General features: G+C 24.1%; 1 protein-coding gene across 3 annotated transcripts in view; it reads left to right on the plus strand.

Moving 5' to 3' along the window:
* The window catches only part of LOC132929017 (locomotion-related protein Hikaru genki), a 120,234-nt gene that overhangs the window by 48,799 nt on the left and 56,839 nt on the right, over positions 1 to 14,596 (plus strand). For all 3 annotated transcript variants that reach the window (XM_060994040.1, XM_060994041.1, XM_060994042.1), the window contains exon 5: positions 4,287 to 4,460. In XM_060994040.1, the coding sequence (XP_060850023.1) occupies positions 4,287 to 4,460 (174 nt within the window). The remainder of the gene's footprint in view (positions 1 to 4,286; positions 4,461 to 14,596) is intronic.

Consider the following 14,596-nt stretch of genomic DNA (forward strand, 5'->3'; position numbering starts at 1 on the left):
TTAAAGAATTAACTATTAATGCGTATTAGTTATATTTTTCTAAGATAAAAAAAAATATACCAATCATATATTTAAAAAACCAACTCCAAGTTGTTTATTCTTTCAATACTAATACAATTAACTATTTTAAATTTACAAATTTATTTAGGTTTTTATTAAAATTTAAACCATCACTAAACTGCATCAACATTTGATTGAATACCATTATATCATTTCACTCTGCTCATCTAAAATTTAAATGCTAGAGTGCTGATTCCATGTACTGTTTTAGTAGTGGTTACTGATTAATGCTATCAGATAATTTATTTAGATAGACTCTCTCTTTCTTATAACAATGTGAATTACTGTGAAAAGGTATTGCCAATTTATAAACCTAAATAAATAAATATGAAATAATTTATATCTACTACATATTTATATTAAAAGTAATTCTGTAAAAGTAGAATAAAATATAAATAAATACTGATTATATTAATTTATTCTTGGAAAAATTGGTATATTGATTTATAATATAATTTAATATTTATATTATTCCGAGTTGTCTTACTAGAATTATAAATTAAATCTTGAAGTTTCAGATAATACGCGATAATAATCAAAGATTTAATGTATTACAATCATGTTCAAATTACATAAGAAGTATGTAAGACACATATTCAAATCATTAGTTTTCATTCTCAGAGCCAAAACAAATATTTTTATTACTCGTAAATATAATACTATAATCTTTTAAATTTTAACAATGTGACATTGATTATAAAGAGAATAAAGTTCCACTTTTAATCCACATTAATATAGTAAATTAAATAATATGATTAAAGTATTTTTTATAATATGGCTTTTGAATTTTAAATGTAATTAGAAATTCTATGATTTATTTTTGATATTAATGATTTGATGCACATGAATGCAATCTTCTTCTTTTTTTTTTTTTTAATATTTTGATTAATTTTAATTAAATCAAATATAAATTTAACTATTTACCTAAGTGTTAGAAATATTTCACCAATTGATATTTAATTATTGTTATATAACTATTATTATTTTTTTAAACTGTTTTTGAATAAGAAACGTATCAAAATTAAATTTACTTTTTATTAATATATTTTTTTATGTACGATTTTTGCACATATTATAATTAAATAAAAGTAAATTGAAATTTTGAATGTAAAAATAACTATAAATATATTTAGATAAATAAATTATGATATTAATAAAGGCGAAGTTAAATGTTATGCTTTCTCTCTCAAATATTATTTTGTATATTATTTAAAAAAAAAACTGGTAGTATCATATAAAATGATCAATCATTTTACGTTAAAATATAACTTATTGACTGCATTAAAACTAAAATACACACAGTGTTTAATATATATGAGTAAAGTTATCGCGTATGAGGTCATCTTTTTTTAACCTTTTATTTTAAACATTTATAGTATATTTTTTAAAACGTAAAATGTTTTATAATTTCATCATATAAATTAAATCCAACTAGCTTACGTTAAAATTTAAAATTCCTTCACTCAATAATTTAATTTATAAATCAGGGTTTCAGTACCTAATAAAGGGTTTTACGCAACGAATATATCTAAAATATAGCACATAAACTATTTAATTTCTCTTTAAAAAAAAAAAAAAAAAAATCGAAGATAATAAGATCATTTTTTTAAATTGTGGATTTATAGAACTATATCTATGCATTTATAAAATAAAAGTTTATATTTATATTTATATTTTTTATTTGTATTTTAATACTTTGCAGTTGTAGTTATATTACACAGAAAATTAAAGAAAAATAGTTAGGCTGGTTAGGTCCAAACAAATAAATATAAATATTTTAATAATCGAAAGATATACATTCTAATTTTGAATTAGGTACTTACTTGAACATTAAAATAAAATATATTTTTAATAATTCCAAAGATAAGAATTTGAATAAATTCTTTATAAAAAGAAAAATGGGGGTGGGTTTCTTGATGATTCACTCTGTATATATAAATCTAATTAAATACTTATTATTATTATTATTGACAAAGGGTAATAATATGAGATCGAAGTTAGCCACCTTTATTGATATTTTTCTACATACTTAATTGAAAACAATAAAAATCGTTGTATTTGAAAAAATGCTTCCAAATAAAGTTTACTATATCCAAAAAATTAGCAAATATTGTAAAAGAAATGGAATTTTTTCTTTTATTTATTGTTTAAAAATTAAATGAAATTTAATAAAATGTCCGTCCATTTTACGAGTCATTTTACAGGGTACCAATGGGTCTATAGTATTACAACTATATGTTTTATTATAAACACATTTACTACTTTTTTCGTTGCGCGTGTAAAATTGCATTTATTATTATATTTTTTTAATACGTGTTTTATAGTATGAAGTGCAATATTATTTAATAATAAATAATTGTTTGTAACTACTCATTACTAAATTTCATATAAAAATAAAACGTAATAATTAAAGTAATTTATTTTTAAGTTACTTAAAATAACTAAATAATAACTGTCTGCAGTTTATGTATATTACCTTTACTTGTTTTTTATTTAATATTTTTTAATATTGCGTTATGTTATATTTCATAACACAAATGAATAAATGTGTATAATTTTTTTTTTTTATTCCCACAGGCCAAAATCCCTTTCCTCTCATCTGTATTGTATTCAGTAATTAGTCTTTATAGTCCCTTGCCTTTTCTTGCTCAAAGAAAACAAGAGCTGTTTTCTTTTGTGTCATAAGTATTCGCATTTTTCTTTGATGCCTTAGACAGTTTGACTGTTTTCACGGTTTATAACCTTTAAAAACAACTATTATTGGCAAGAATTTTGTATTATATTATGTAAATATATATAAGTAAAAAAAAAACAATATGTTAACGAGAGTACAACATACTTTTATCCAATATAATAGTACTTTCAAGTAGTCAAAAAAAAAAATATATATAATATATATAGTAATAATAAGCGAAAGTACCTACTTGTAAACGTAATTTTAACAAATCTATTAATTATCATAAATGAGTTATAATAAAAAGTTCACTAAGACATTAGTTGCTTGATGAATAAAATATAGGTAATAAGTATATATTTTCAGAAATAATCAAATTTGATTTATTGAATTAAATAAACGTCCAAAATTGAGTTTTTAATTATTAATTGCTAGATTAAAAAAAAAAGAAGTATAATATTTATCACTTTTTGAATTTGCGATTATTTGATCAAACTTGTGACAGACAATCACTTTTTTCAGAGAGAGAAACAGGAAGAGAGTAAGTGGTTATTTTTTAAAACTGATTTTATAGTTTTACAGAAATACTTTAATTTATATTCTGTATAAGTATAACCGAAAATCCCGCAAATGAGTTTTCACGTGGATATTACTGATTTAGAGCATAGCTAACACATAATATTGACGTTTAATCAAATGAATTTCGGTATCTAAAAAGTCTAAAGGTGATATAATTTCGTCGTATCTAACGATTTCTTCAAAATATCTGGTTTAAAAAAAAAAGTTACTTATATAAAATAAAAATTTTATTTGAAAATTACAGGACATTGACTTTTAACACTTCCATAAGGTTGTGTATCATATTAGTACCTATCTATTTTTATTATCGATTTCACTCAAGTCTTAATGTAATTAAAAAAATTAAACTCATTTTATATTAATTTAATTTTGTTTAGCTTGATGATCAATAAAATGAACAATTTTCAATAAATTAAACACGGATTTCTTTTCTCAATGTATCATAAACTATAGAGATAACATTATTTTTCTTATAAAAACGGAATTAAAAATTAAAATAAATGTATATAAATTGCAATAATATTTTTTTAATCATACACTAATATTATTACTGCTATCACTTTTTAAATACAACCAATTGTATTGTTCAAATAATATGTAAATAAATTATTGTAGCAATACATATTGTTCGAATAAAAATGTTTGATTTGGACTTTGGAGGTATATAGATTTTAAAAGATAAACAAGACTTTGCAATCGAATATTACAGCAGTACCAGTTGTTTGTTTGTCTGGTTTTGACAACGGTCCCAAGATACTTAACGTTCCAAGATACTTAACGTATCTTTCGTTATCTTTTTTTTCGCTTCCGTAAAATGTCAGAAACACCCTAAGTACTCGAGTTAAGTGATTCAGTTTAACCTTGCATGTGTGACCTGAACAAACTCGAGCATCTGAAACCAATGGTGTTTAATACCATTGATTATAAAATAGGTAATAATAATTTATATAATTTTTATTATGTGTTTACACAGAAAACTCGCCTCCGACAATTTTGGTACGGGTTCCGTCAGGATCAGCAGCTGTAGACCAAAATGGTGGACTAGTCGTTTTCCCTGGATCTATATTACACTTAGAATGTCTTTATTTGAGACGACATGGTGATCCGGAGTGGACATGGACATCTGAGGCTGAAACTTATCTTACCGGTAAGATTTTAATACATTAGGCACAATGAAAAATAATTTTTGAATTTGAATAAAACTCAAATTTGTTTTAATATGCATAATGAAGCAATGTCACTCATTATCGTTTAGGATAATAAAAAAAGTTTCCATACGCTTCTATAAACTTATAATTTATTAATAAATACCAACCAGTCTACCGCAATTCACAAGTACTCAAAAAGCTATAATACCGGAAAATTATTAGCATGTTACGTGTCATAAGTAAAATAAAATATTATATTGACCACTTTTAATAAATAAAAATGTTTATTGTGAGTAGTTAAAAAAACAACGAATGAATTATTACAATTTAATTGACAAGTTTATTATGATGTATATTATGTTCCATGCTTAAAAAATTACGAGTAGAATAATTATCTTAAAAAAAATTAATATTTAGTGGGTGGTAGTCTATAGTAGCTTATACTTTACTATTATAGTATACGTAGTATTATACCATAGATTATAACAGTTACGTATAGATATACATTTTTCGGAGGTGGTTCAAATAAATATATATTATTTAATATTATATTATATTTATTGATTTATAATAAAAGATAATTTTTTTAAATAAATTCCAGTCGTTTTGGTTTTTATTTTCATAACTAATTTTCACTTCAACAGTAATTAAACTTATTTGTGAATGCTCAATACAACCCTCAATCTATTTAGTCTTTTATAAAGTATAAGGAATGCAAACATTAGTTTTAAAATTTAAAGTTTTTAATAATATATTAAAATCTAAAATATAGTAATTCATAAGCGCAATTACAACTTGTTAATTATTGGTGTATCAAATACATTGTGTAATGATATAAATTAATTAAATTATTTACTCGTTACAGTTTAATTCTATTACGTGTTTTCATAGTCATTAATATTGTATTTGTAAATATAATAATAGTCTTGATTTTTATGTTAACAAGAACAAAATCAACCAAATAATAGTAATAATAATAATTAAATATAAAAGAATATAAGAGATACCCGATCATGCATAAGTATAACCAGTAAAGTCGCTAAATAGACCAGTAGGCAGTAAAGTATGAACAGTTGACGTAAAAAAGTCGTCGACAGCTCTCGCTTAAATAAATGTCTCCGCTTACGGATGAGGCCAATAATACCACCAGGCAGATCTGACACATAACATTTTCACAGACATGGTGTCTAAAAAAAAAAAAAAATATTTTTAGCTTAAACTTTTGAGGTTATATTATACACAATTCTTATCACAAATAAAATTTAAAATTATTTAATATATTTTAAGTATCTACTTGTGTATGTTTATAATCAATTCACTAATTTAATTTTCATTTATAGCATTAAGATTTTGGTGCTTTTGGGAAATACATACAGATAACGTTTTTTTATTTAGATCTGCAACAGGTTAATATATTTATTTTATGCTGGACATTTCTGATGTTTTATGATAATATAGTTGCGAGTTAAATTTCTACAGTTCAATAATTTATTGTTATCATATATGAAATTATTTTATTTTATTAATATGTTAGACATATTATTAATATAGTTTAAAAAATACATATTATAAACATTAAATAAATTTATCAAAAATTGATTATTTTTAATTAAAAAATGTGCCATATTGAAATTGTTTTTAATATATCAATGTCTCTTCTAATTAAATAGCAAATAAATAAAATTCTAATTATAAACTTAACCAATATAGTTTAGGGATTTGTCTTTGTTCTTTGGAAAATTGATCAACGACTTTTAAGAGATTAGAGTGACTAATTTTAAATTTCTGCTATCTTAATTGATGCCACAGGACTAATCTCCTCTACGAAGCTCTATCGAGTGTGTTTTGGGTTTAACTATCTTGTATCATCCGAAATTCTCGTAGAAAAGATTTATAAGGTCAAAAATTAATAAGGGTCTGAAACCTGCTAAGGATTTTAGGATTCAAAAGTTTCTGAATACAGGATTACAATAATCTCTACAAAAGATTTTGTCCTTAGTATTTCAAAAGAACCCATATACATTATAATTTAATAATTATATAATTATTCGTTGGAAAATATTTCAAGAAAATATATAAGTACCTATTAATAATTTATTCGATATGAAAATTGTATTTTATTAATAGTTCAGCAGAAAAATATTTGTCGGATAATTATGAGGACCCGTAATTATTTATAACATTTATATGAATAATTATTTAATTTAATATATTAAATACAAAATATATCGATATTATGTAAGAATTAAAAAAGAAATTTTGATTTAATAATCATGTTTAGTTAATAAACTATGATTATAATTATTAATGAATAATGAACTATACTTGATTTATAATAAAATGCATTGTATGCATTATACATTTTTATATTTGATATGTTATATAATTTATTATATTAAATGTTTATTTATTATATAAGAAGTAAGAACTGTTATAAATAGGATAGTTGAAATCATTATAATTTGATGTGATAGTTTATAAGATTTACTGAAAAATGTTGTCAAAAATATAAATTTAATGATACCAATGTTACAATTCAAATAATATAAGTATATAACATTACCTACAAAAAATAGTTTCTCTGTATTTTTGAAACATATATATTTATTTACATTGATGATGTAACTTTTAATAAGCAATATTACGTTTATACACAAGTTTATGTAAATAATATCCTTGTTTATTTGATTAATTTGAAGAAAAAAACTGAAATTCTTAAAATTAACGATTTATTTTGATTTTAAATTAAATTACCAAAACGTCATATAAATGAATCATATAATTAAAAAATAAATATTTGATAATTCACATAAAATTAATTAATAACGATTTTAATATGATTAGAAATTTAAGGTATAGAATATAATAGATGATTGTTCATTATTGTTAATTTTATAGAAATCAATCAATAACATGCTAAAGAAAAGGAAAAATATATATAATAAAAAAATGAATTACAGTTGTTTTAATTTACATTGGAAATTAAATATACGAGTAATATGTAATATTTTATTACTAGAACGCAATACGCATGACACAAATAAAAAAAATGCAACTTATAAAATTCTAGAAAATAGACCCAATATTGATACAAACGACGGGTTCTTATAGGTATTTTGACTTAAAATTTAACAGATAATATGATTTTAGTGTTTTTTCGTCTAACGCTTATAAATATTAGACGGGTTTTTATTTGTTTCTTACTGTTTCTAATACATCACCCACTATCTACTCATCCTATATAAATAATATATTATAAACTAATAAATCCAATGGAAAAAACAAATTTTTTTTCCGTTTGAACCAAAATGCAAATTTATATTATATTTCAATTAATATATTGCGTTACAGACAATCAATGTATTTATTTTTAATTACCACATGGCACACAAGCGTTAATTAGACTAATGAGTCAAATTCACCTGCGTCTTAAGATAATAATTATTAATATGATTAGAATAAAAAACTACGAAGACAGATATACACGGATCTTTCATGTTAATTTCGACAGTTTTTATAATTCAATGGCTATTATTCTCAGCATCTCGCAAAATTTACGGCATCGAGGCGCCGCCGGAGTTTTACAGTTATACATCCACACGCCAATACAAGCTATATATAATAATAATGTGCGTATGGGGTATCGGTTGACTACTAAATGAAACTCGTAAAATTGTCCCAGGACACAACATTCCGGCAGTGTCGAATGACTAAAGCTGTTTGAAAACGATACGGTTGTGCTGGATGCTGTTGTGGAAGGGTTTGTAATAATAGTTCTCCAAACAGCCAATATAATAACATAACGGCCGTCCGGGAAATATATAAAACTTTGGACGGTGTATGTATATGTTCGAATCGGACACTGGTGCGGTAGAATCATTATGTGATCGTAATGATATAATCGTACGCATATACTTATGAGCTTTACCCGAACGGTATATATGGTATATACCAATCGATCATTTCCGGTCGGTTTCACCACAAACTATATAGAGAACAAAATAGTTTTTTTTTTTTTTTAATATCATATTTTAATGTTGTGAATTTTTAGCTTTTCGCTTTTCTAGAATATAATAAAACACTAGACTTTCCACCAGGCGTGCAGATTGATTTATTGTTATTGTCGTAGTTGTCGTCTCGTTAAACTTGATTAATTATCGTTGAATATTTATATATAACAGTTTCGATGTGGACAAAATGTATGCCGGGTAGATCACGGCAACGAGTGCTGTAATTAAGGTCACCGCATTATTAAATTTGTCCTTGGATAGCAACAAAAATATATTGTCTATCAAAGTAAAAATATTTTTAAACTATAATAAATATCACTTAAATAATAACGTTTTTTTATGTGAGACAATCAATGTAAAAAGTAATAATATAATCACATTTATTTTAAACCTGTTTGTATTAATATAATTATGAAATAATGCACGAATTAAGCTAAAAGTTTTATATAATTCATAGATTTTTTATTCTACCTATTCAATAATTTGCCAAAATAACAACTAATATTTTGAAACTAAAAATATGCTACTACTACGTACAATATGAATTAAAATAAATATATTATTTATTTAGCTTCAACACCTTAGGACTGTAGGTACTGAACAGTTAAACATTTAATAATATACCTACCAATATCCTATTTATTTATTACTAATGCGATTATTTAAAAATGTAAGTATTCAAGGGGGAAACACGTGTTTTTTTATGAACATTAATTTTAATATAGAATACCATTAAACTTGTAGCTTGTATATAAGTATACTTATTAAACACATGTCACATGATTAAGAATTAAAAAATATTAAGACTTAGTTAAAATGTTCAGCTAAGCAATTCGACAAAAAAATTATTTCATAAAGTTTGTTTTTAACTAAATACAAAACTAAACATAATGAGGGAGTACTAAATATGAATTATAACCATTGTTTTTTTTAAGAAATCGTGATTTAGATGAATTCAGGGGTCAAAATATGTGTAACGGATGAAGTGAAGAAAGGTATACTGGAGTTAAAATTATGAAGGGTTCTCCTGGGATTAAATGCAACGTTTTACTAGATGGCGGTTACTATAGTAGAGATCGTTATAATGTACGTGTTAAAGTATTAAACAGCGAACAAGAGAAAAAATAAAAGTTGTTAATAATCGAAGTAATAATGCAGAGATGGACGTTTGTTATAATATTACGAATGGTTATTGAAGAATCAGTTTACTCGTTTGAAAATTCGTGTATTATTACAATATTGCAAATAACTCAACATTTTATGTCATTTGAATACTTATGGGAACAAAATTATATTTTTTAAGCAACATTATATATTTATTTAAAAAGATTTGTCCGTTTAAAATATAAATAAATAACTTTATATTTTATTATATTATTATATATACCTAACAATAACAAGTTTTGTATTCGTATCTTATAGATTTAAAAAGAATAAAATTATAAAACCAAATATTATTATAAAATTAATTAATATTTGATTACCTATTGTAATATTTATGAAATACTTGCACGTTTCACGTAATAATATTGAGTAAAAAAAGTTACGCATAATATATGTTATCATTTTTTTATTTGTATTTAATTAAGTTTTAATTATTTGTATAATTGTAATTACACAATATATAATTTTATGTTATAATTATAACAAATATAATTGGCTATATTATATACAATATTTTTTCCGTTAGTTTTCTTTTTCATCTATTTGAAAATAATTTAATTTATTAAATGTGTTAATACAATTAATGTCAATATAATATAAATTTATAAACAATAAATGCCAATAATTTATCCTCCCATTTTTCATTTTCCGAAACAATAAATTTCAGGAAACCATATAAAAATGGAGTATTTCGTTTGTATAACATGTATTTTGAAATTGTAATTGTTTTATTTTCGAAACCACTATATCACGTCATTATCACCCCACATTTGATGCCTCTTTCTACACATACGATACTTCTATACATTTGTTACAATTATATTAATAATTATAAATAAATTGTTTATTTCGAGCTTATTATATGAGGCGTGGTGCTTGAATATTATAATGGTGTGTTATATTTTATGCTTTTTAGATATGAAACAAGTTACTTGCGGAATGTAATAATGAGAAAATAAATAAATATATTTTATATGAGGAAGTGTGAAAACGACAGAATAAAAATTGCCGAAATGTTTTTGGATAAAGCTAGATGATTTACTAGAAAACAGGGGTAGCTTTAACTAAAGGCAAACATTTTTCATTTCATTCGTTTCTTAACTTCTGTACTTACACGTTAGTCAGCCACAGTCGTTCACTATCCTAAATCATTAGTCACCTCATGACAGCCGTCTTCACGATCAATTTGATGGTTAGTCAATGATTTACTGAATTCACGTGCATCTTACACATTGAAGATCACAATTATGTCACTGATGCTATCATATTTAAATTAATAGTTTAAATGCGATATTCAACAATTATATTCACTAAACTTATAGTGATGACATAGAGTAAACGCACACCTAACCTAATCTGCGTGTAGTGCGTATACTTAGGCGTCATTAAAATATCAAATTACATTTTTTATATTACACATACAAATGAACAAATCTATAAAATATACTTACTTGAAAGTAAATTAACTATACCGAAATCTATACTATACATATACGATATACATTTGAAGTAAGAGTTGGAAAAACAATAACTTCAAAAATTAAAACATTGGTTTAAAAAAAAAAAAATACATAAAATGTTTATTTCTTCATAAAAATTACCAATACCACCGGTATGATGTAAAATTTATTTTAAATTTTAAACAATTTCTTGTTTTTAATTTTTGGTGAATTTTTGAGCATATTATCTAGTCTAAAAACAGTTTCAAGATTGGAGATATAACCATAAAAAACCTAATTCAATAAATGTACAAAAATATTCTTTACGGATTACTGGCTACATAAATAGACACACAAGGCAATGTAAAAATCAGACGCAGCTTCAAACGAGAACTCAACAACATACAGGAAAAAAAATACACAAACAAACACTATCATAAAAAAAAACAAATAATAGTATTACATGCCTTCTGGCGGAGGATATCCTATTTCATATTGTTGAAAAAATAAAACCAATAACTAAACGAACTTCGAAGAACTAGGTTATTTACAAGTAAATAATTGATGTACAACAACATAAAATATGAGATTGTATTAAATAGGTTGATAAATGAGTAAACATAGCTAAACACATGGCTAATGATGGTAAAAAAAACCTCCTGCATATTAACATGCCAAACACAGCTAACGGTAAAACACGTATTAATAGAGTGTCGTTAAAATGAGAAACAAAGAAGAGAGAACAATATATTATATATCTGACTAACAGCGTGATATATAATATATTACAGGGACCACGAAAAGAAGCAGAAGAAAAATAATATTTTTTAATTAAAATTGTAATTATAGCTAATAAACTCTGTGGTTGAAGCTAAAACGATTTAATAAAAAAAAAAAATATAAACATGTATATCTGTGAATATTTTACGAAATACAATTTAATATTGAATCAAAAATGTCTCAACTAATATATATATAACGTCATTATTAAAAAGTTTTTAACATTTTGCAAAATACATATTTTAATGCATATTACTATCATGCACACTTATTAAATAGAATAAGTGAATAGGTACCTATAATTTTCATGCCAATGTCTTGTTAAATCTTTTAACCCCCCTCCACATCCGTTCTTTGTCGAGTTTATTATATTTTTAAATTATTTACCAGTATGCGTACTATAGTATATAGTCAAGTTACGAAATAATATGTCAAAGGGATCTAAAACTGTGCCGGTATTGTAATATGATTATTTTTCAATCATGCGCAAAAAACAGTATTTTATTATGCAGAAATCTAACAGAATGCACTACCTGCATAATGCACATAATGCAAGTGAACATTCAGAAGAGTGTGTATGTGATTTAAGTAACTATAACTTTTTTTAAAAAATATTTTTACTTTGTTTTCTTTTTGTTATAATTTTCATATAATATTATATATTAGTGATACAGTTCAGCCATATTATCCGAATTATTTTTCATAAAATCGTTAAGCAGCCTACGCCAAAAAGTTATTTAATAATAATGTAATAAAATATTCAAACGATGAGATGTCATATTAAACGTCGTCATACGCACTATAGAGGATTGGATAAACAATTTAAACATCAACCACCACTGCTTTCTGTCACATTGTTTATAAATATTTTAACATTTCATTTGAACTCGGGCTGAGAAAAACAACTCTAAAGATCACAAATTCGCTATTTAAAATATCTCAAAACAATAAAAAATATTTGCGTGAATTTATTATAAATAACGCTAATTGTCTTAAAATCCTATCCGTTATAGGACATAACGGTACATTTCTATGAAGCTTTGGTTTAAAGCCATCCACAGTTTAAAAAAAAAAAATAAAAACCTTAGTGTGTTCCTGATGCAGTGACTATGGTTGGTTAGATAGTAATACTGGGTACTTTAAATTTTTTTATTATTCTTTTATTCTCTCCTATAATCTGATGCCTGTACCTAACGACTTCCATCTTATGTGTAAAGTGTGCAACGTCAGCTGTTTTCATATAATATTTAGTGTGACGTACTTTTATAAATTGTGTAGTATTTTTGAAATATAGAGCGAGGTCTTTATTTTATTAAAATTTTAATTATGTGCCTTTTTATATATATCTTATTAAGTTTTTAATAAAATATAAATATAATCATAGTATTAATTTCGTTTAAGAATAATAGTTACTATTGTTTGATTCTTTAAATTATCACACAATATTTATTAATTGTAACCCGTTACTTGATTTTTTAATTCTACACGTTTCTTAAAAATATCGATATTACAATCATGTTGTTTTTATACTGTTTATAGTATTAATTTAATTTTATCGCACAAAATCCATATTTTATCAACTAGGTGACTGATTAATGATTATATAGACGTGTTATATTTACGTATAACTTCATGCGTAAATGATCACTCAAATAGAATTATCAGGTTAGGTTATTTATTTTTGGTAATTCTATGTACTTAGAGTCTAATTGATTTATAAATTAGTTATGATAAAAATGAATTAATAGCCCAATCAAGACAAATCAATACTCATTAGTTTAACATAGGTACCAAACGGAACAAAATCAATACATGTACCTATTATAAGTTCTAAATTCCATATAATCTAATTTGTATCTATTTAATTAATAATATTTGTATACTTTTATTTCACAAATAAAAACGCGTATCCATTACATGTTAATAATTTAAACTGCAGGTTACGTGTATTTTAGTGTGATTATATAATTTATTGATACGGTAATTAAAAAAAAAAGTTATAAGAAATGAAATGTGTTGAATAAATATTTTAGAATAATCATTTTAGACAAAACACCCAAGCGGGTTGGCTGGTTGGCTGATTGGTAGAGAGATCTGTAGGCAAATCCTTATATATTTAATGTATTATTTAATTGAACAAAATAAACATTTCGATCACTTACTTTAATAACTAAAATGTGTAATAAAAGTTTTTTGTTCTATTTAGTTATAATAATATATTATAATTGATAACTTTTCTATAAGATGTAATTAGTACTAACAGTATTAGCATATTAAATTATCTTAAAGAAATACTTAGTTTAGAAAAAAAATTTATGATACACAACCACAATAAAGTCTAATTTTTTTTTTTATATTCATTATTGTTATTATAATTCTCATTTTCTGTAAAACACATTGCATAGCTAATAAAATTAACTGTATTTCATTTCGTAAATATATGATATTTTTTCATACTTACGTTTTTCTGTACTTTTCTCCCCGGAGGCTCGTAATATTCAAGAAAATAATAACAAGGAAATATATCAACGAAAAAACCAAAATATTACATGTGGCTTTAGCAAAGGGCTTACCAGTTACCAGGGTCATGTGGTCGTATGAAAAATAGTATGGACTTGTCATTAGGCAAAACGAGGAAATACGAGCTGGAAGGGGGAGTATAGTATTATAGCCCCAGATGCACGTATGGTCTGCAAGTTATTATGTTTTACACAAGGCTATAACTTTAAATCCCGTTTTGTT

This window comes from Rhopalosiphum padi, chromosome 4 (genome assembly GCF_020882245.1).
Source record: "Rhopalosiphum padi isolate XX-2018 chromosome 4, ASM2088224v1, whole genome shotgun sequence".
Classification (NCBI taxonomy): domain Eukaryota; kingdom Metazoa; phylum Arthropoda; class Insecta; order Hemiptera; family Aphididae; genus Rhopalosiphum; species Rhopalosiphum padi.